This window comes from Melospiza melodia, chromosome 8, assembly GCF_035770615.1.
Source record: "Melospiza melodia melodia isolate bMelMel2 chromosome 8, bMelMel2.pri, whole genome shotgun sequence".
Classification (NCBI taxonomy): Eukaryota; Metazoa; Chordata; class Aves; order Passeriformes; family Passerellidae; genus Melospiza; species Melospiza melodia.
The window spans coordinates 26,841,038-26,864,677 of NC_086201.1; the positions used below are offsets into that span (position 1 = coordinate 26,841,038).

Here is a 23,640-nt window from a genome sequence, read left to right on the forward strand (position 1 = left end):
CTGCTTTTATTCATGCCAGTACTAACTCACAGTAAACCAGATGGAGTTACTTCTGATTACTCCTCATAATCCAGGCTAGACACCATGTTCACTTCTGTTTATCAATTTTTCTAAGGGGTTAGGCCATTTACTCAGAATGACACCTTTAAACAGAGGGAAGGGATGATCTCAGTGAAAATCTTGATGGCCTGTATATGCATATACACTGATGGCCCCAATCTAGCACTCCTATCACCAGTACTTCTTACCTTACAGAAGGTTTTACAGGCATCTAAGATTGGCCTGTATCCAGTACAGCGGCACAAGTTCCCTGAAGGAAGGAAATCAGTCAGAAAAGGTTTTGCTCTAAAGATGAGGCTTTAGAACGTCATATATTTACGTGAATCGTGGGTTTTTTAAGCTCAAGGAGAAGTGTCAGCTCTCAAAAATAAAAAACAGAACAGTGACACAAGACTTAGGACCTTGCAGCTCCTGACAAAAAATGCTGTTGTTTCAAGGGGCGTATGAAATAGTTGAGATCTGCACTACAGTGAATGCTGGCTCCAGCAGGAGAATAAGAGATTGTACAGTATTTTTTACCCACTCAAAATATTGTTCTCTTTCCCTCTGACTTTTTTTCTAGAGGTGAAGGAAACTAACATTACACCTTTAAACTCACCACACAACAACAGGAAATGTCTTTAGCTCCACTGTGGCTCTAGAGCACAACAGATGACAGAAGGCCATTTTACCTACAATAAATGCTCACACTTTCCCTTACTGAAGATAAGGCCAAGAGACGCAGACTATCTGTTTTAATCCTACTGCAAAGGACCTGTCCTGCAAGGTTTATGACATTCTCAACACCAGGTAACAGGGACCTTGGAGACGCTCAGATGCAGCTGCTTCTCCAATATGACATAATTTTTGCACATCTGATTTTAAGCATTTCAAAAGACACATATGGGGACATTTTGAGCACCTGAAACAATCCACAGCTCTGTGTTTCATTTTCCAGGATAAAGGAATGACAGGGAATACAAGGCCTCCACCCAGCAGCAACTCTCCATGCATGCAGACATGTATACTCACACAGACAAGCACTCACAAAGCACCTGAAGAAATGCTTCAGGAACACACCTGCAAACTAAAAAGTGGCAATATTTACCAGCCAGAGCTGCAATCATCTGCTCTGAAGTTGGTTCTGGGTGGTTTCTTAGCAAAGTGTATATGGACATCACCATTCCAGGTGTGCAGAACCCACACTGGGAGCCATGGCACTTGGCAAGTCTTTCCTGAAACAAAATATCACAAACAACACTCCTTCCAGCACTCATCTCCATTCTAATGAATGCTCTCTTAAATAGGTGATGCCATACAAAATGTTGCCTTGGTAATAAATCAGACCTTTTAAGTAAAACATTTAAAACAATATCAAATGCAAATAATTATTTTGGGTGTGATGTTGATGCACATGTTACTAAAGAAGCTAAGTAACCTTCAGCAGACTTCTGTCTTTTTTGCACTTATACTAAAACATGAACCAAAGGGACACTGTCCAAGATGTGTCATTACCCAAAGAGAGCAAAGCCTGACCCACTCCAACAATCATCACGTATCAACTACTTGATCAGACTGTCAATATTAACTTGCCCTCTTTTGTCACTTAGCAGGGAAAACAACAGTCTTACTAAATTCCCATGCCCTAAAAGCACTGTCACTACATCCATTCCATCCAAAAAAGAAATCAGTAATCTTACTATACAGTGATACTGCACTCTCACCTGAACTGGATGAATCCTGGTTTTGGTACTTCCAATACCTTCCACTGTAGTCACTGCTGCACCATACAAGGAGCAAATGGGAAGCAAACATGCATTGGCTGAATAGTGTCTTTGGAACATAAAGGGGAATAAAGAACATGAATATTATTTTAATAAACAAGTCCGAGTATTATTTTTTGGTCAATCAAGACATAGCTCATACTTACATACAAAGCAGCCACTATTAACATTTGGAATGAGAAGTGATCACTTTTTAGCTATGTCTCTTGACCCCCATATAAAAGCACATCTATAAGGACAATTCAATGGAATTTACGTCTTCCTTAATACCTCAGCCTTTTCTAATTGCCCTCGTCTCTCTTGCCCACAAGGAATCTGTCAACTGTATTTTGAAGGAGAAAGGTAGGGAAAGGAAGATTGCTGTAGTCATCAGAAGAAAGTAAAGAATTACTGCTGCAAACTTATAATCAAAATTCCGATCCACAGGAAATTCTGATGTAAAATAAATACCATTGTTCCTATTTAGGAACAATGTCGCAGCATAAGCCACAGCATACCTTGCAGTTGAGAAGGCCATGATCCACAGAGTATCATCACACAATTCAGAAAGCTTTAACTCACAGAGTAACATACCACTTCAGAAGGCTTCAGCAGTATGCCCATACAGAATAACATTATGTCACTTCAGAAGGCTGCAAGTGTCTGCCCTTCTTGCTCTTTAGCCCAGCCTTTTATCCCCTCACGTTGATGCATTGCACCTGCGTGCCCTCTGTTCCCTTTGGTGATTGGTCAGTGCCCCTGGGCACTCCAGGGCTCATTGCTGTCAATGCTGCTCACCTGACCTACACAGCTGTAGCCCATTGGGGATGAGGCTCAGGCTCAGCCCCACTCCCAATCACCACAAACTGTGCACCTACAGAACAACACACCAAAATGAAAATTCTTCAAAGCATTTAATAATTTCAATAAAATTATTTAAAATTATTGGGTTTTAATACAGTTTAATTTCTTTTCAGTAGTCTGCTTTAATTTTAGCTCTTTCATTAACTTTAAACATTTTCATTTGTGTTGCATTCCAATGTAATGTAACTGTACAAAAGGACACCTGGAATGTTTTTCCCCACCCAATAAACACTTCAGCGTACAATGACATGTAACCATTTAACAATTTGATTCATATTTTCTCAACTTAAAAGCAATTTATTCCAGTCTTTAGCTTAAGGACTCAAACTCCAGGTTTCAGTTCAAAATCTTTCTTTCTGTGGGTGGGATGTCAGGGATGGAGTTCAGTATTAAAGGGCTGGTAAGACTCACACTTGTGCCTACCCTACCCTCCCACCGATTGTATGACAGTATGCTGGTTTTGGCTGGGACAGAGTTAAATTTCTTCATAGTAGCTAGTTTGAAGCTGTGCTCTGGATTTGTGCTGGAAGCAGTGCTGATAACACAGGGGTGTTTAGTTACTGCAGAGCAGGGCTCACACAGAGTCAAGGCCTTTTCTGCCTCTCACCCCACCCCACCAATGAGGAGACTTTGGGAGACAACAAACTGGGAAGGACATAGCTGGGACAGCTGATGACCTAAAATGACCAAATCATATTCCATGTCATGTGGCATCATGTGCAGCATATAGAATTGAGGGAAGAAGAAGAAAGGGTGGAAGTTTTGGAGTGATTGTGTTTGTCTTCCTAAGTAACCATCACAGATGATGGTGTCCCAGCAGTGACTGGACATCTGCCTGATGATGGGAAGTAGTGAGTAAATTGTCTACTTTGCTTTGTTTGCACAAGCAGCTTTTGCTTTATCTATTAAACTGTCTTTTCTCAACCCATGAATTTTCTCCTTCAGCATTCTGATTCTCGGCCCCATTCTGCTGGGGGGGGTGAGTGAGCACCTGCACAGTTCTCAGTTACTAGCTGGACTTAAACCACCATACTGAGCTGCAGGTAGGAGCCACATTCCAGTGGTCAAGCCAAAGGATCTCAAATTAACGCCTCCTACGACCTCTTGCAAGGGCTATCAGTATTTATTTATAAATCATTTGAGTATGATAGTTCAGCAAATTTACAATACAGCTGAATCAACAGCAATTTTTCCAGCATTCTCCTTTTGGATTAAAGCGACCTTTCCTCTAGATACTTCTACTATTAAGTACAAGTTCTACAACTCTGTTTTTAAGATTTCATATCTGGAAATGGTATCAACAATCATAAATTTTTCTGCAGTTTCAAAATATTCTGTTGAGGATACCGTATCTTCTTTGAAGCTGGCTCATAAGTTGATATCATCACTGTGCAAGCACCACAACCACCTCCTCCACAGCCATACTTAGTTCCTGTAAGACAGACTGAAAATGCTGTCATTAGGGAAAATAATTATCTGGTTCCATTCTGGGCTTTATTCCACTCAAAGGCTTGAGACAACCTTTTTTCCTAAACTCCTAAGGAACACAGAATTTGTTTGGTATCAGCATATGTACTGGATTCTGTTCTATATAGGAATAAATTTTCAGTGAAAGCAAGATGGAAGCTAAGAAGTTACATGACCAAAATTCTCTTCCCAAGAAAACAGAAAACTTGATTATAATTTATTTTGGAAGAGGAGTAAGTTGTGACAGAAAAGGCAAGTGAAAATTACTTCTCCAAGTGAAAACTGGAAAGGAAGAAATATGTAAGGGGCAAATCAGCTGTATATCTGAAATTCCAGTGGAACACTAAAACAAATTTCCCAGTTTCTCCAAGAAGGCCCATTTATAGACAGGATATTTGCCTTGCATCACATCTGAAGGATCACACTTCTGAGAGAAGTGTTCATTTCTGTGAATCTGGAACAGTGGCCAGTCTAAAACTGTGAATCAACAAACAGCTACTTTAATGTTCCAATGCCACCAAAAGAAGATGCCTTTTTGCCCCACAAAATTCCATCAGTCTCAGGTTTTCATCACAAGATCTCCCCTTTACTAGGAGAGAGACTATTACAAAGCCTGGGGACTTTTATTCTGTCAAGTTACTGACCCCTAGGTTTTTAGACTTCTTTATGAGGGGGAGGGGAGGAACACAGACACATATTCATTGTGTCTGATGGCATAATTTATCTCTTTAAAAAGCCAGGCTAAAAATACAGCAGCTCAACTGAAGAATATTTGGATTGAGAAAGAGACATCATTTAGTGCAGTTGATTTATCTTAAAGCTATCACAACTTCCTTAATCTGGTAAATAAACCTTGAATTAAAATTTCTTAGAATTTTACTTGAATAAGGCTTTCATGAGTGACTTTAGGGAACAGACAAGAAAAGGATACGCCTCTTTCGCAGATAAGCCAAGAGCATTTGTTCAGGATCAGCATTTTTCTCTATTATCTACAGCAAGAAAGTAAAAACAAGGTTTAATTAAGAAACCAAGGCATTTCGTAATTCAGGGCACAGACTACATTCACACAAGGCCAGAAGAGAATCCTTCTCTGGTTCCCTCTCATAGTACTACACTAATTGCCAAACACCACAGGAGAGTTTGGATTCCTGGAAATTCCTTTTCAGACACATACACTTCCAGAAAAGAAGTGTTAGGGCACCTAGCAAGTACTAAAAATAACTCGTGCTCAGTGAAATGTTATACTGAAGGAACTGACCTTCGGCCACACTAGAAATAAAAATGCAGAACTTTAAAGACAGCATAAAGAACTAACTAATGATTTGCAGATTTTAAAGTCTCCCTGGCACTCTAACATACTGGAATAAACATTAGAGGAAGTCTGTAAGGCTATCGGCAGTAGCGATTTCTTTTCTAGTTTTATTTATATTAACCTTCACTTGCTGTAAGAAACTGACAACAGAAATATCCACATTCTTGATCGAGTACAGAATTTCTTATTTGGTCACTTAGAATCAGCTAGTTCCTAACCCTTGGTTTGGATCAACAACCAGTCCTAGCAATATTATCTTTACGCTCAATAGTCCAAATTTGGGCACTAAAGTCTTGTTTTCAGTTGTGCCTCTGAAAACCTGACACCATCAAAGATGAGAAGACAGACATCCAAGTGAAAAAAGGGGTTTGCTTACCAGCCAAGTTTGATACCCAGCTGAAAGTGTGTTTCACTTTGACACGCTTTTTCTCCCAAACATAGCAGAGCTAGCCAAAATGGGATGCAACCATCCAACCTTCTTCCGGAGCTTTGTGAGGCTTCGGTTACACTCGTTCGAATAAATCTGAGGAAGCCAAACCTATGCCCTTCGGGGTTGCTTCAGGCACAGCCGCCCCTCTTTCTCCGGCCTTTACTCACCTTCCTCCCATTCACATAGAACACGAGCTCCTGAGCCGCCGCGGCCGCTTGCTGCGCCATGGTTCGCAGCCCGGTACCGGAGCAGCAGGGACAGCCGCGCAGCTGGGCGCGCCTCGTTATCCGGGGCGGGGCGGGGCCGCGGGGCGGGCGCGGAGTGCGGGGCCGAGCCAAGGCGGTAACGTGGACATTGTTCCCAACAAATATTGATTTACTTCAGCTTTCTAAAGTGTTATTTAAGTGTTGAAAAACGAAGTCGTGCCTCGCACTTTCTCAAAGGACACAGGTGTTCTTGCAGAGCTAAACAGTAACGTTAACACTGTGCACTGTTATCGGGTTCTTATAATATCACCAAGAGTAATTTAAAATTGAGATAAAATCCAGCAATGTAGTGATCATGAGACCAATGTGATTTTTTTGCTATATTTGCATTCACAAAATAATCAGTAGTAAGGTTCAGATATCAACCATTTGTAAGGGCTAGTTGTGCAGGAAAGGTCTTATAGAAAAAATACTTTCCTCTTTTTGTATAATCAAAATATATGGAATTACTTTCCTACAAAATTTCAATTAGATTAAGTAAACATGAGAAAAAACAAATTTAAAACGATAAAAAGAAGTTCAAATTACCTTATTCTCAGCAAAATTCTCCTAATTCTTGGTGATTGCTACAAATAGATTTTTATGTCAAAAATCATGAGCTGCTTTTTCATAATTTTCCTGGAAAGAGCTTCTAATATATCAAATGACCTGGTAAAACAATCACATATAGTGAAGTGTCAAAGACAATGCAACATTCTTTATGCTGCTTTTATGTTATCATTTTTTGTAACAATAAAAAGAAATGCAACCTAGGAAATAACAAAGTGAGTTTTTTCTGTGTTCTATTATTGAACATCAATTTCAGCAACAAGAGTGAGGATGGAGAAAACAAGGAAAGAAGGGCAGTAGCAATAATATGATTTTACAGTTACTTAGCTTCTGTGATCTTCAGGCCACTTTCTTTATACTTTTTTACTTGGAAGGATATCTATACTAAAGGAATGGAAGAAATGAAGGCATAAACCCCCAGGCCTTTTACTTTTATTGAAAATTTCATGCTTGTATTTGGGACACCCTAGCAGTCTAGCTGGTAACACCTGAGGCTGTGTGGAACAACAGGACCTTCACTGAAAAAATAATTAAGCCAGTCCCCAGTGAGATTATTTATTTTCTGGGAAGATAAAACATGTGCCTCTGTTTCTAGCTTTCAAACCACAGGCAGTAGAGAGAAACAACCATTTAAAAAACCATTGTGTTTTGCTGCTGCAGTGCCAGCACTGGGAACACAAGTTTTAACAGGTATTTCTTGATGGTTTCTAATGACACAGCTGCTGATGTTGATAAATAGTGGAAGCTAGCAAGAACATTTAAACTAAAAATAAAATAAATTAATTTCAACTTAGTAACAAAAGCCAAGGAAAAATGCTTAATAATTTCTATGTGTACTTCCTTCTAAAAAATAACATTGAAAAAGGATAGAATCTATCTTCCCAACCATTTCTGCATCTCTTCACAATAGTCTTGGCGAATGTGGTGATGTACACAGCATGTACCAGAAAGAAAAATGTCTGCCTGCTGAAACTTCCCAAATAATGTTAACAGCTGTTTTGCAGGGCAGATGACATTGCCTGGGTGATGAGGTAAGTTTTTTATTGGAAGAATTGTCATACTGACTGAATACTGTATTTGTACTGCAAGGTTCTATATGAAAGCACCTTGCTCTACTTACTGCTGTATAATTACAATCTCTACATGATCTTTGCAACTGATAACCACAGCTAGACAACTCTCTGTTTAGGGAATACATGTCCCCTTTGTAAACTATCTCACTAGTGATACATTTAACTCTAAATTCATATATGAAAAGTCCTACAGGGTCTTGAGGAAGCTGCCTTAGGGCTACAGACCATAACAAAATAACCACAGTAGGAAACAGTTGTGGTATTACTTAAGAGTTTGTAAATAACACATTTACGCCTCTTAGTGTTTATGGTTATAGTTTCAGACTTACATGTAGAATGGACACACCTGAAAGTTATATCCAGGAGTGTGTTCTGATATGTATCAGTCCTTTTCTGTCAAAATACACAGCTGAAATTCTGGCAACTCACGGGTGAAGGATGTAGGTTCCTCCTATTGAACTTCTTGAGATTCCTCTCAGCACATTTCTCCAGCCTGACCAGATCCTCTGAATGGTGACAGAACCATGGGGTATTTCAGCCACTCCTTCCAGTTTCCGATCACCTGCAGACTTGTGTAGGGTGCACTGGCTCATACAGGTTGTTAGTGAACGTGTTCATCACTGCTGGCAGCAGTGTGAAACCCTAATGAGCTCTAATGTTTTGCCTCCAGCTGGACCATTTGGCACTAATCACAGCCTTCCAGCTTTTCCACTCACCTCACTGTGCCCTTAACAAATCCATACTTTGTCAGTTTGTCTGTGGAATGTTATCAGAGAAAATATCAAAAGCCCTACTATAATTGAGACAAACATGTAGTGCTCTGCTCTCACCCACCAAGCTAGTTGGAGAAGTCTATCAGGTTCATAAAGCCTGATTTCCTGATTGCAAATCAATGCCATCTGCTCCCAACCACCTTCTTGTCTTAAACATCTGTTAATTTCTCCATTAGCTTCCAGCTTACAATGTAATCTACAATGAAGTACAAAGAGTACATTTAAAAGAATGTTTTAAAGAATATATTATAATTTTTAAAAGAATATACTGTATTTTAAGAATATACTTTTAAAGATTACATTATAAATTTAAGAATATCAGTTACACCTCTTAAAAAGAGACATGCTGTATTAGACAAAAGGTCAAGCTAACCAAAGAACTGGTCTCTGAGAGGGTAACCGGGGAATGTCCTTGGAAAAGGTACAAAAATTGGTAAAAGGCATAGTAAGGCTTCTCCAGAATCATCTTCCAGCCTTCAAAAATTTGCAATTCAGGAACACCCTATGCCAGAAATGATTTTTCTGGTAATTCTTCCTAGATTTTTCTTCCATTAATGTGTCTGATAAATTTTTAAGCCTGTGTAAACTAGTAACATCTACTGCATATGCATGAAGAACCACTATCTATAACCAAAATAAGTTAATTTGGATCTCTATCTCATTAAAAATGCCTCTCTGTTGCAAAATTAACCTGAAGCTTATCTATTGTAATGTGTAAAAGCTGTGCAGGTAGTGAGCCTCTGGTAGCATCTACAAATCAGGTACTACCAGAAAACTGTCAGCTGACAGCACATTATGGAAGGCAGAGGGGAAGCAGTACAAAAACCTGAAATCTGCATGGTATGACATTATTGTATTAGTTGTCACATGGGCAGTCTCAATTGGAAACTCAAAGTGTTGCTTTCTCTAGACACTATTTGCTACTGAATTCCTACTGCAGTGCTTTTTTCTTCCTTGCTACCTCTGGCACATACTGTGGGCACTTGACTTCCCTCCATTATTTATGTCTCAATGAGATTTCCTTATTCAAATCTCAGTGTGATTCTGTCAAATCCAAAAGTCAACTATCAAAAAAAGACTATCTCCATCTATTTCAATAAATTAATAAAAATTTGGTATGCGTGTATCCATTCCAACCAGCACTGAGAACTGGTTCCACTCAAAATAAACATGAAAAACTCACAGTACAATTCCCAAAGCTCGTTTATTTTTATTTCTCATTAAAACATATATTTTCTAATAATTTAAGAAATGCTGCAAACCATTTGAACAGATTAAAAATTACTGACCTGAGATGCAAAACAGGAGTGAGCCTCATCTGTATAAGCCTTCCTCAGTAAAGTATTCTGTGCCCCTTTTACAGAGGTTCTTCTCCAGAAAATTTCACTGTGGAAGACCTTACTAATCAAAGAACTACAAAGAGTCTATATTGCTAAACATTTACATATATACATAAACAATTGTACCCATTTTAGAAGTATTGTCCATAAAGGCAATTCTCTCTTCCTCAATAAAATTTTGATTTGCTTTTAAAATTTCCTTTATTTTTTACTTTGTAGACTGGGGAATTCAGGAATTGTGTATCTGTAAATCGATCCCCTCTCCTTAATTTGCTGTAAAGAAAAGAAGTAAAAAACATCAGGTATGAATATCATCAAGCACATGTGCAACTACAGTAATGTGATCATAATAATTCACATGGTAAATAGCATTAATGAAAGCTTGATACACTAAAGAAATTAAACTCGTGGAAAATAAGTATGTATGAAAAAGCAAGACACTACTGCTTTCCAAAATAATGCTGGAAATATGTGACCTCTATCATATTAGGATGTGATATTTCTATAAAAAAAAATTCAAAACTTGTTTACACTGAACACTTAACAGCACCCATTCAGGACAGTGTAAATTTAACTGTAATATAAATAGGAGACAAGAATCTAAAATCTTAGATTAGCATCAACATTTTTTTCTGTTATTAGTTACCATTTCTCAGAAATACAGAACTTATCTTTTTGGGGTAAAAGAGTGGCAATGTGTCAGTGTATAATACTGTAGAATTTTAACATATAAGTCAAGTAATAAAAGTGTGACTCTAATACCTTACCATTTTTTTTATAAGTTATCTGGCATAAATATTTCTGAATTGCCAGTGGTAAAGTGAAGACTTTCTCCATTACTTTTAGCTCCTACTTTTCCTCACTCACTGCTTCAACTGTTAGCTTACTCACAGAAGTAAAAAATATTTTGAGGTTGTATGAGAACAGTGCTCTATTTTTCTTTCAGTTTGTGCATTCATCCTCTCCTACCACAGTATTGCCAGAAAAAAAGGCTTTTTATACCTTTGTCATAAAGTAAGTTGGGATAAACCTTTCACTCTCTTCCCTGTTCCAGGGAAGCCTTTCTACTGTCTTTACCTCATGAATACACATCCTACTAACACACACTCAACACAGTGGAACTGCTCCTTAAATTAATATTAGACTTTAAAAAAATCCAAACCAAACAGAAAAACCTCAGCAACTTTCTGGCAAAAATCCCACAGAATATTTTCAGAAGTAGTGAACCTAAAGGTCCATTTATATTTAGATCTATTTATGTAAGAGCAAATATATTAGTTTTCTTAATGGAAGTTTGGGTTTCAAATTCCCTTTTAAATTTCAGAAGTTATTTCACAATTTATGTCTTGTCTTTTAATAATCTATAAAATCCTCTGCCACTAAACTTACCAAGAATAATAAGAGGCAAATTAATTATAAAATAATATGTCCAACATTACCAACTATCAAATGATTATATCTTAAATAATTTTTTATATTACACACAGATAGTTAAATTTAAATGACTGAATTACATAATGTTAGTACATAAATTTCCTTTCCATTTGACAAGATTAAAAGGACATTATATTACAAGGACATAAATTATGGTATAATTTACCTTTAAGTATAACATTCATAATTATTCATCTCTAAAGGGGATTACATAATGATAAACATTAAGATTCACTATTATTTTCTATTAGTCCAAACTATATTTTAGAATTTGAATACTACTGTTGTCTTACTTTAGTACTTGGAAACCTGCCACACGAACTGGAGAGGCCTTATATCAACATTAAAGTATCTTTGCAAAAGATTTGTGAGAGCTCCACTGTTTATTCAGGGGTTTAACATCCGATGTTTACTGGGGGTAGTTACGTACACAAAGGACAAGAACAAAAGCCCCAGTTTATGTGTACCTACCTCTGAAGACTGGGTTCCTTGTAGGAAACAGTGGGTCTGCGTCGTCTCAGTGGTGCTGCTGAATCTTCTAAAGTTTGGGGGGATTTAGGTACAGAAGTCTGAAATTGTATACTAGTATTTGTCAGTTCTTGAAGAGCTTTTCTCCCTGTAAATACAGCAGTTTACATGCTTCATTTTAAATATTTTGTGAATCATTATGTAAACTTCAATTAGTAATTATTTTTGATACGTGTTTGGCAATTCAGCCACGTTGATTACTGCTCCTATGCTGAAGGTACTCAGCATAACTCCATTTTATGAACTCCATCATATTTTATTATGATAATTGTATTTATTATAGAAGAATTTAAACCTATCTTTCAGATTATATTAAAGTTTTCTTATGTTCTTTATGTATCGTACTTTAAAAAAGAGATTGGCACATCAAAGCTGGCCCATGGGCAAGTTGTAGAAAAACCTACTCAACATATCTTTAGATATGGGAATTCCTGTTGAGTTGCAGTGTTTCTAAAGAAACAAAAATGAAATTTTAAGTCCAGATATATCTTCCATTTAAGAAGGGAACAGTGTAGCCCTATCTTGTTTCTCTTGGATAAAAGCTCAAGCTATTTTGTCTTTCTATGCCCATCTTTTTAAATATAATGGAATTCTTCAAAAAAGGAATGCATGCTTTAACTAAAATTGTTTCTCAAGAATGTAGACTACTTATATCTGCACTACTAAGTATCATCTTGGGATATATTGAAACATAACAAGGATATTAGTCACCACAATTTAAAAAGATATTGTAACTGATACAAGATATAGAAGATTTTGGTGATTTTCATTCTTGCCCTTTTCCACTCCTGTTTTATCTGCTCTTAACAAGCAATAAGAGGACAGAGTTAAGAGAAAACATGTTACCACTGTTTCAGGCACTACCTAATTCAAAATGCCTTGCTTTTTCTAGCCCACACACTTACCATGACAAGGTGTCAGAGTATTTTTGTTGCTCTGTTTAGAAATATGATCCATATTTTGTTCTGTTTTTTCAGCATCTGGTGCTTCATTACGATCATTTTGCCTGTGGATTTCAGAGCTTTTCAGTTTAGAGAAGTTGATGGAAGCACTGTGGTTATCAAGAGCTGGGAGCTCCATATCGAGAAGACTTTCCTGGGAAGAACTATCTGCCTTAAATGGCATATTCTTACAGCATTCAACTTCAATCACAGGCTTCAACTTACTCACAAAGGAATTCATTTCATGAGGGACTTCCTGGTCATCCAAAATATTCTGACCCCTCTGAGCAATATGCCTGAAATAACTTTTTACTGGTCTGGTCTCAGTAATATCAGAACTAAACCTCTGTTTCTGCTTTATATGCTTATCAGGAAAATTACTTATGTGGGAGGGTTCACTTGCCACTGCTGAGGAATCTATCTTCTCTAACCTGTTAGCATCATCATCAACCTGCTCTTTAGCTTGTGGTGTATTCAGAGCTACACCATTCTGAGTAACTAAAGATACTTGCATTTGCTGAGTTACAGCTGCTTTCTTTCCAGCCTCTGCAAGCAATGAACCCTTGTGTTTTAACTCTTCATTTTTACAAACTGAGAACCGTGTAAGATTTTCCTTTGGTATCACACATGTTTTCCGGCTGGCCCTTGCCAATGTACGCTTCAATCTGCCTGGTGAAAAATGGCTGCTCTTTTGGTCTACTTTCTGACTAACTTTATGAGGGCTGTCATTTTCAGCTTCTCTACCTTGTCTGTGACTACTTTTTCTGTTGCTTTTTCGCTGCATAATATTCTTCTGGTCCTGTTTTCTCTTGCTGTTGTCACATTGGTTTATATCTGTTTGAGATTTTTTTGAAATATATTCTCCGTACTGGTCATTTTCCTCTCTACAAGATTTTTCTGTGTTTGCTTTGGAAAGGTTTTGAGAAGTCTTCCTCTTTATTGTTGGTTTGGTATCTTTCTCATTGATATTCAGAAAGCCCTCCTGTAAAGCCAATACATCAGAAATGTTATCTTGGAATGGTAAATTTTCAGCACAATAAACTTCTGGTGGGATCTTGTTAACAGTTGAGCATGAGTCTGTTTTTGGTATTCTGCTTTCCACTTCTCCAAACATTTCTGAGAATGTTCCTTTATTTGTCTCTTGTTTTCTTGGATTCATTACATTAACCTGGTATGTCCTCCTGGAATCCTTAGCTTTACTTGTTCTGTTCTGTTGCTCTACAGAATTCCCTGTAGGTAGCTGTTCTGTCTGATTCTGGAATAGCTGAGTTTGTGAATCAGTAGTTACTGAAGTTTCACTATTCTCAGCCCTAGAGAGCATTTCTTCTGCATGCAGATTTGAATGGACTTCAGTCTTGCTTTTAATTTTTTCTTTATCCTTCTTAGAATATTTTACTTTTCTGAAATTTGGTAATATTTTGTCAGAACTGGCATTATTAATTTTATTTTGGTGCAATTTATAATTGCCTTTTGCTGTAACTGTGAGTAGTTCACTTGCATCACTGGCAGTCAACTCCATATCAGCATCATAGATAGTTTCTTCAGGCTTCATCTTGTCAGTAAAAAGCAGTTTGTTAAAATCTGTCTTACTTTCACTGTTAAATTTAAGAGGTGAAAGAGTAAGGCAAGACAAGTCACTTGAACCTTCCTGCAAATTCCTATAATTGGCATTGCTGCTACTGTTGATGGTATGATGCAGATTCAATGGCCTACATTTTATATCAAAATCCTTTATATGAGGTTGAGTTTTTGACTTACAAAGTACTGCATTTTTCTTTCTTGCAGTCACATTTTCATAGGATGGCAATAAACTACCATGATATTGTTCTGTAGGCTCCTCAGACTGTTCTAAGAATTGTGTATTTTTTCCATGAGCTGGGTAGGCACTATTGCAACTTAACTCTGCACACAGTTGATTTTCTGCAAAGAGAAAAATTTCAGCAGCTTGGGGAAAAGAGGAATGGAGTGTAGTTATCTGCATAAAACTACTGAAGACTGAACCAGAAGTATGGAAAATTATACTTTTTATTTTTAAACTGAATACACACATTCCATGGTTGGTCCTTAAAAATTTAGTAAACTGAAGCTAATTTCGTAATTTACTGAAGTTGGACTTTCCAAATTGGACATAAATAAAACTATTTTTCTGTAACTACTTGAGCTATTATTTGGTTATCTTAGCTATGTAATTTCAATGAGTATTATTCTATAAGTGATTGTCAGGACACCTATACTTATGGATGAGCATTTATTTTTCACTAGTTTATTACAGTTTATGAATATTACTATACCTTCTGTATTGCACATCGAATAATGAATTATTAAATACTAATTCTCAGAGAGCGTAAAAAATAAATCACTTTCACAGAAATACATCATACCTTTCAAAAATCTATTCTTGTCAACCATTGGTTCTGTTTCAATGAACTTTTGATTATTTGTACCAGGAGACAAGAGTGATGCACACTTGACTCGATCTGAATGCACTTCCTCTGTCAAATTAGTGGTACACTTGTAAGAATTTGATGCTTCACCCAGAGAAGGGCTACCCTGCTGCTTTGCATTAGCTGTAGCAATGAAAGGAAGCTCTGCTGGCAATTCTACAGATCTGAAAAGAGAAAATTTTACTGTGAAGATTTTTATAACATTTTCCATCACGACATTCAAGTGTTCAAAATGTTCTCTTAACAATGTATAATAGCTGAAAACCAGAACTCAAGTATGATATTGTGTTCTGTCTTGGGGCAAATGTATTTTTGATAGCAAATCCTGCTTTGGGCTGGTGAGATCACATGATCCAAGCAGTGAGTTACTCAAACACAAGTCTTATCTACTGCTCTCTCTCTAAATTCTGAGCTGCAAACAGGTCATTTCTGGATTAAACAGGAAATGGTTTCTCATCACCTCAAAACTACCCAGGACAAGGTGCAAAGATCAGCTGTAAGAGAAGGCACAGACACCCAGCACCTTGGCACTTGACACAAGCACCTACCGAGCTGACTGATGTGCACTCCGGAGCTTGTCACCAGTAGGGCTGCTTGGGCCAGCTGACAGCGGAAAGGAGCTCTGGAGAGCCTTTCAAAGGAAGAGCAGCAGGCAAATACAAACAGTTAAATATTCTCTTATGTTTCAAGTATTGGAAATATCCACAGGGAAAAAAACCCCACAAAATGAATGGGAAAAAGATACATGCACTAGTGGAAGATACATGATATTCAAACACATGCAATAATTTTAAAGCAAAATATTTTGTTACAAAATTCATCAAAATATATAACCTACTTTTATCCCAAAGGAATGTACACAATTTCTGTATGTAGCTATAACTCCTACAAACTACATTATACAAATAGAAGCACGGAGCAACACTAAGCAAGTTGAGAACAGACAACACAGTATTTTCCTTTTTTAAAAATTAATTGTATTTTCTCCATGACACAAGGACTAACACGGACTATGTTTTCTGGTAAAGTTTCCAGATCTAAGATATTCATTGCAGCACTAGGCAAGGAAGGCAGGTAGCTTGCTCACTACATACTGAAGTGCTAAGCTTTTTTTTTTTTCTAACCACATGATTCTTCTTTCAGGCTAACTGATATTTAACTTTCAGATACTTTGGAAACCAGATTAAATCCTAAATTTTCAGAACAATAATATTAAATATATTGTAATATGCTGGTTTAATCCCAAGTTTTAAGGAATTGGGGTCAATATTTTACAACACAAATAGTATTTCAACATTGCACTCAATTTGATGCTTTGAAAATCTTACCCTGGAAGAGAAGTTCAATATAGTAAAGTTGAAAACACATCTTACCTCAGAAGGACTGCTTATTTCTATTGCAGTTAAGAGGTTTTCATTCAAAAATGCATCTATTCCAATAAGAGTTTTATTCTGCATATAAAAAAATATATTTTAAGTGGTAAGAAGAGACAAGATATAAAAGGGGAATCTATGCTGCAATTTTTTTTTACTTAATTGAGCACAAACTCATCTTAATACCTATAAATATAAAGATGAACCCGGGACTAAAACAGCTATAGTTAAACACACTGATAGACAGAATAGATCCAAAAAAGCTACAAAAGTAAAATTAAATGTAAATATTATGCTGTCAGGTGATATAACTTCACAAATCTGAGACATGTATTTTAAGCCACCACTTTAAGAAGTAATATTGAGTTTCAAAAAAAGAGAAAAGCTTAGTTTAGCTGCTCTAAGTTTAAACAATATTATTTGCAGCATACCAAACGGGTTAGTTTCTGACGAAGCGAGATGTTATGAAGCTGCAGTTTTTCTACTTCCTTCTGAAGAAAAATCTTCTCATTCTTTAGCTTGCGAGAATTTTCTTTTTCAACACTCAAAGCCACAGCTAATGCTTTGTTATTTTGTTGTAAGGATACTTTAAACATAGATGAGTTATCTAAAGGAGACAAGGTAATATTATTTTCAACAGCTTCAATTCCAGGCCCTCTCTGTGTGAACTATCACTATGTGACAACATTTTTATCTGTAGGCTCTGGTGCCACAGCAGCAAAGCCAAACACTTTCCAATATAAAACAGTCTATGTAGCTGTCATTCTGATGACTACTCCATCTGTTTCAAGTTTATTTCATGCATAGATTCTGCTCTAGTCTGGATTTAAAAAAAAAAAAGTTATTTTAAGAAGAAAACATTTTAAAATTGATTTCACAGGCATAAAAATGTTTAATAATATTTAAAATATTATAAGTTTTATAAATTAAAATGTTCAAACATTCACATAATAAATGAGTTTTGACAACATAAAGAAAAAATTTTTATATTAAAAATATATATTTCCATTGTCTTTATGAAAACTTACCTATACTTAGCTGTTACAGAATGGTTGTAACAGGCAGAATTTCAGCTAATCATGTTAAACACAATTACTATTCCTTTTGAAGCCATACATACATTCTAAGTACAGTATACAACTTCAGTTTTATTTTAACAGGACTTACTTATTAATTTAGTTTTGATTTTAGAAGCTAAAGAAGCATTCCATTTTGCAGCTTGTAATGCTCCATCCCTCTTCTTCATCCATCCTTTCGCAGCATTTGAGGTGAACACAGCAGATGATGATTTAGCAGTTGCACCTTTATCCATCCTCAAAATCAATTTGTACACCGTCAAGGGGAACGTCCAAATAAATAAATGGTCTTTCTGACACTTTTCAAAATTGAGTTTATTGTGTCTTGTGCGGACTCTGTGTCTGAAGCTGAAAGAATTGCTTCTCTCTTCACCTTTTTTCAGTTAATTAAAACAGATTAATGAATTAATCAACACAATGAGACATGAACACAGAGAAACACAATACTTAACTAGTAAACCATGAAACCTGAAAAGATCACAGATCTGTAAACCACGAAACCTGAAAAAAAAATTTAGCTTGTCTATTCCCTCACGTTAACTATCCGAGTTTACACACAAAAGGGGAAAGCCCCAGGTTCTACCACTTCCCAATACGACCAGACCAGCTTGTGCTTTGTCAGACAGATGTAAAACTGACGCATTTGAATGAATCGCATTACAAACGGTGCGAAGTTAATCCAAAAGAGACCGAGAGGGAGAAGCGGAGACCGGCGGGCCAGCGGAGGTGCGTGAGGGCGGGGCTGCACCCCGGCCAGGCCCCGCCCGAGCCCTCAGAGCCCTGAGGGCCAACGGCCGCGCGCGCGCCAGGGGCCTCCGCGAGGCGGCGCCGTTGGGCCGGGCGGGGCGCGCGGAGCTCCCGAGGCGGGGGCGGCGGGCGGCGCGGGGCTCCGGCAGCGCGGAATGTGCCGCGGTAAAGGAGCTCAGCTGGGCTCTCACCTGCGGCCTAGGGCGTTTCAGAAGCGGTAAAATAGCCGTCATTAACCGCCAATCCACGGTTCCGGCTCTTCAGTGACATCTCTGAGTGGTTTAAAAAGGAGTTGGGTGTTTGTAACTTCCCAGCTACGTACCGTTTTCAATACCAACCATTAATAACATACAATTAAATTTTAAAAACCAAACATTAAAGATATGAACGCTTAGCATCAATCTCAGTGTACTGTGAGGAAGGGAGTAGGAAACTCCAGATACTCCAGAGTTTGAGATGTTTGGCTTTCAGTTCAAAGACTTCCTTTAGGTTTAAGGGGGAAAAACATGCAATTCCTTCTCAGTGGCAAGTTAAATTCTTTGTGGCTGATTTTGAGCTATTAGTAATACATGGAATAATAATGTATAGACAGACATCAGGGTAATTAGGAAGACAGCCATGATAAATTTACAGCCTAGTAGATTATATGCTGCTTGCATACCTACAGACCTGGAAGGGCAGGAAGTCTCTGACAACAGAATTTGAGCAAGCCCAGTTTTAATGTGGTTCAGGTAATATCAGGACTGTGAATTGCCTGGAAGTACTTTAGTCTAATTCAATGCTTTTCCCCAAAATCTGTTTTAAGTCCAAAAGCCCTTTAACACTCTCTTCACATACATTCTCTTTTACTGGCTACATGTACACAGTTCTACCATTAGCTCAGGTAGACATTAATTGCTAAATTTGATCCAGGAATTGGTAATTTTAGAGTAAGCTGAATTAATGTTTTTTGAAGATTTACAGAGATTCAGAAGGTTGAAATAAAAAGCATCAGTTTCTGTAATGCAGTAATCATCACAAACCTTACCTTGCTGTGTGCCAACATTACAATATTCTATAAAGTAAGTCAAAGAAATCACATATTAAATATAAGTAGCATTATGTGAAAATGGATCTTCATGAAATTACAATTTTCATAATCTGCTCTAGAGAGCATCTGGAAAGTCCCTCACTTCTACCATTTTTAGTGAATGATATATGACAGAGTTTCTCAGGGTGGCCCTGAAGGTGCAAAACCCTTAAAATACAGCTTTGATCCAGCACACCTCATATACCTTTGGTATGTTTTCCCTTACAAGGAAACTTGGAAGGGACTGTAGCCACTATAAAACTCTGGCCAAATAAAGAGCAAATAACCTTACATAACTTTAGAAACAGAAAACCAATCTAATAGAACTTACCTCCTCCTTTCCACAAGGCAGTGTTTTCCTCCAGATCCAACACTGAGTTTTCATTTCCTCCAATTCCACAAAAGTCTAAAGTCTTGAAGAGGCAATCACCAATTTGCTTCCATTTAGTGTTAATGTCACTACTGTGGGCAATAAATTCAAAATAAAATGTGAAGTATTGCATTTCCACCCATGGTCATACTTTCCTTTACACTTCACTGAGGAACTCCCACGCTGGAACACTTCACATGTACAAATCTCCAGTTAATTGCCAGCTACTCAAAGTAGGGAAGAACTTAAAACACTGCCAAGTTTCACAGCCTGTATATCTTAAATGTATATTAAGAGCAGAATTATGAGTTTCAGTCACTTGGGATCCTATGACTGGTCTTTAAACTGAATAGAAATGAAAAGTAGTGAGGGAAAGACATGCAGACTCTTGTGAAAGCTCTAATCATGGGGGAACTGAACTTGTACTTTACTAGATGCATACATATTCATGTCTGAGAAAAATCTTGGTTGAGGAATTAATCCTGTAGTGCCTAATACAATGTGAGCTATGACTAAAGCACTTCTGGGGAGTAGATTATGTAGAACAGCTTCTCTCTTTCTGGACTTTCTTATGTCCAACAAGACCTGAGCTCATGATACAGCTTTTCCTGAAGTTATAGTATTAAGAACCTATCTTCCTCTAATCACATCACTTCTTGCACAAGCTTAATGAAAAATCCATTTCTTAATGCCTCTTTTTCTCCATCAAATTTGACTGAAATTGGTGAAATGAAACACAAATATATAGAGGATGAGTATGCAAGCCTGGCTTCCTTGGGAAACTAGCAAACACCAAAACAAAAACAACCCTGTGTTAATTTCCCAAAACACACAGCTCAAAAGGCACTTTGCTTGTGGGGGCTGGTTATGCTGCACACTTCTATGCCAAGTAAAAGCCTGAATTGTAATGATAATTCACATGGTTGAATCTGAGGTCCAAAACCTATTGCATTGTTTGTTTATATATATATAAACCTGGCTTCTGGGTACACTCTTGGTCAAGAACTGTCCAGGAGAGCCTTGGTGCTTGGCATGCCATTCCCTCTCTTTGCTACAACTGGAGCATGATTAGATGCCAAGAAAAATGAAATGTGTTTACTTTGTGGCTTTACTAAATGGCCTGAACTGCCATTTGAATGCAAATCTGCATTAAGATAAAAAGAAGTGAGTTTTAAGTAGTAAGTGATCATTCAGAGTTACACAATTTCAAAAAGAATTTATTATCCGGGTACTAGGACCAGATGATGATTTACATGATTTATTTGCCTCTTTCCTCTAATGTTCTTAATTTGACTGAAGTCTGAATTAAAAGTTAATGGTCCTAAATATTAACTGAAAACATGGTAGTCCATGAATATTTAGGTAATCTCAAAAATAAAAATGTAGTAACAGACCAGAATAAAGCAAGTGACACAGATGAAACTGTAGCTGCTGCGTATTACATACCATTTGGTATGACCCTTTTGCAAGTGAACCTGTAGCTGAAGTTTTAAATACCTTAAATTGGTGGCAAAACACCTCAAAAAGGAAATTAGGAGTAAAAAATTAGGGTAATACAAGATGAAAATCAATAGGAATTGCAAATATAACTGAGTAAACTATTTAAATACAATGTAGGCACATTTCTTATATGTGCAATGTACAGTAAAGTAAGTGGATTTTTACTGCACTTCAGGTAGTAATAAAAGTACATTGTTAATATCTGGGATTTAGTTATCTCATTACATAGTAAATATGATAAATAAAATATTATACATTTTATATAATATATTGTATATTATGTATTCTAAACACATAAGCAGCTCATACCTTCCAGAAAGTCTGCACAAATCCAGAGTTTGGCGCTGGTTTTTGCACTCCTAGTTACAGGGAAGTTGTATCCAAAAGGATAGTTTCTTACTGTATGATTGGGCAAAAAATAAACTTTGTAAGCAAATAAAGGAGAATTAAATGGGAACTAGACATAATGTTGCAATTTTTTTAAGAAAATGCAGCTGCATTTTAGAAATATTTTTCATGTATATAAACTTTGTTTAATGAGGCTGAGATGAATGTGTAACAAGAACTTATTTTCACCTTTCTATTGTTTATTGCATGCATTTTGATGACCGCATAACTGTATGTCAGACAAGGAATTTAATAGGACACTTTCTGAATGCCTTTTTAAAATGACTGTATGAGGGTCAGGCATCTTGCCTGCATTACTGAATCACAGAATCATCAAGGTTGGAAGAGACCTTAAGATCTTCTGCCATCAACCCAGCAGCACCATGACAGGAGTCAGCTCAAGCTGCTGTCAGATCGAGACCTGCCCTGCTGAGGGCTTGGGGGCAGCTGGTGGAAGGGAGTCTGGCCATGACCCAGCCATGGGCACTCCCAGCCCAGAAAGCCAAACGTGCCCTGGGCTGCATCCAAAGCCCCGTGGGCAGCAGGGCAAGGCAAGGCAGGGGATTCTGTCCCTCTGCTCTGAGATCCCACCTGGAACCCTGCATCAGCTCTGGGGCCAGCACAGGAGGGACAGGGACCTGGTGGAGTGACTCCAGAGGAGGCCACCAAGAGATGAGAGAAACGGAGCACCTCTCTTTTGAGGAAAGGTGAGAGAACTGGGTTTGCTCAGTCTGGGGAAGAGAGGGCTTTGGGGTGACCCAAGTGCAGCCTTCCAGTACCTTTAACTTACAGGAACTTACAGGAAAGATAAGCAGTAGTATTTATATGAGTATGTAGTGCCAGGACAAGAGGAAATGTGTTCAAATTGAACAGGTTTATATTAGCTATTAGGAAAAAAATAGCTAATATAAACCTGTTCATTCTTTTCTGTGAGGGTGGTGAGGTACCGGAGCAGGTTGCCGAGGAAACTTGTGGACAACCCACCCGTGTTCAAGGCGGGGGATCGCTGGAAGTAGATAATCTTCAAGGTCCCCTTCCAAGCCAAACCATTCTAAGATTCTTACTGTGGAACCTATAGAAACAGCAATAGAATCAAGCCCACTCTGAGTAAACCCGTACTTATAATAATAATAATAAAAAAAAATTAAAAAAATTAAGCACGGTTTGTGCCTTACAGAGCAGCCGACTGCAGGCGGGTCAGCCACACTCGGGAGGGCGCCTGAGGGAGCCCCTGCCGGCAGCGCCGGGAGCAGCGGCAGCCGAGCCCCGGGGGCCCTGGCACCGGGCTGGTCCGCGGCAGGGACTCCGGGGAGGGGATGGCGCGGCCGGGCCACTCCAGCTGCCCCTCCGCTGCCCGTCCGCTCCCCCGGCCCGGCCCGGCCCGGCGCACTGCCATTTTACGGAGCAGCGGCGCTTAGGTGACGCGGACCGCCGGCCCGGCCGGGCCCTGAGCGCTGCTCCGGGCCGAGGGCGCGCGGCGCTTCCCGCTCCTGGGCGGAGCAGCGCCCCGGGGGCTGGGAGGGGCGAGCGAGCGGCCCGGGAAGTTAAAGCAGCCCTAATTAAAGATCGGTTTTTAAAGAAGCCTCGGTATCGGTTCAAAGAGAGCTGCATTTTTAGTACTGTGAACTATGCTCAGGATTTCCCAGGTTATCCTTCCAGAGCTCTAGTCACACATCCTCACCACGTAACTGCTTCCCCATTTGTCTCGAAAGAGTAAGCTTTCTGTTTCCTTGCAAAGTAAAATGTCATAGGTTGTTACACTAAAGGTGCAGAATATTTGGCTATTTGCGTTACTAGGTCTCCAGAACTGTTTTTAAAGTGGTATCCTATTACAGATGTGCAAGAGCTGAGCTATTGCTTAGGTCTTGTATGTGATATGTTAAGTCTATAAGCTG

At 38.2% G+C, this 23,640-nt stretch overlaps 2 protein-coding genes across 5 annotated transcripts in view; both read right to left on the minus strand.

The window, feature by feature from the left end:
* Nucleotides 1–6,158, minus strand: part of AOX1 (aldehyde oxidase 1) — a 38,709-nt gene extending 32,551 nt beyond the window's left edge. Inside the window, exons 1-6 of one of the 4 annotated variants that reach the window (XM_063162427.1) lie at nt 6,043–6,158; nt 5,065–5,122; nt 4,014–4,110; nt 1,764–1,872; nt 1,148–1,274; nt 249–310 (exon numbers count right to left, since the gene is read on the minus strand). In XM_063162427.1, the coding sequence (XP_063018497.1) occupies nt 249–310; nt 1,148–1,274; nt 1,764–1,872; nt 4,014–4,110; nt 5,065–5,122; nt 6,043–6,102 (513 nt within the window). In that variant the 5' untranslated portion in view covers nt 6,103–6,158. The other 3 variants (XM_063162428.1, XM_063162429.1, XM_063162430.1) reach the window with 3 other exon arrangements.
* Nucleotides 6,159–9,796: 3,638 nt separating this feature from the next.
* On the minus strand, nt 9,797–22,811 carry SGO2 (shugoshin 2). The gene is made up of 11 exons (XM_063162431.1): nt 22,693–22,811; nt 21,668–21,757; nt 19,820–19,950; nt 17,764–18,045; nt 17,028–17,203; nt 16,597–16,674; nt 15,772–15,854; nt 15,161–15,387; nt 12,744–14,699; nt 11,782–11,926; nt 9,797–10,149 (listed from the first exon to the last, which is right to left on the minus strand). The coding sequence occupies exons 4-11, from the start codon at nt 17,906–17,908 to the stop codon at nt 10,044–10,046; spliced, it is 2,916 nt and encodes a 971-aa protein (XP_063018501.1). The 5' UTR covers nt 17,909–18,045; nt 19,820–19,950; nt 21,668–21,757; nt 22,693–22,811; the 3' UTR covers nt 9,797–10,043.
* Between the last annotated feature and the right edge of the window lie 829 nt (nt 22,812–23,640).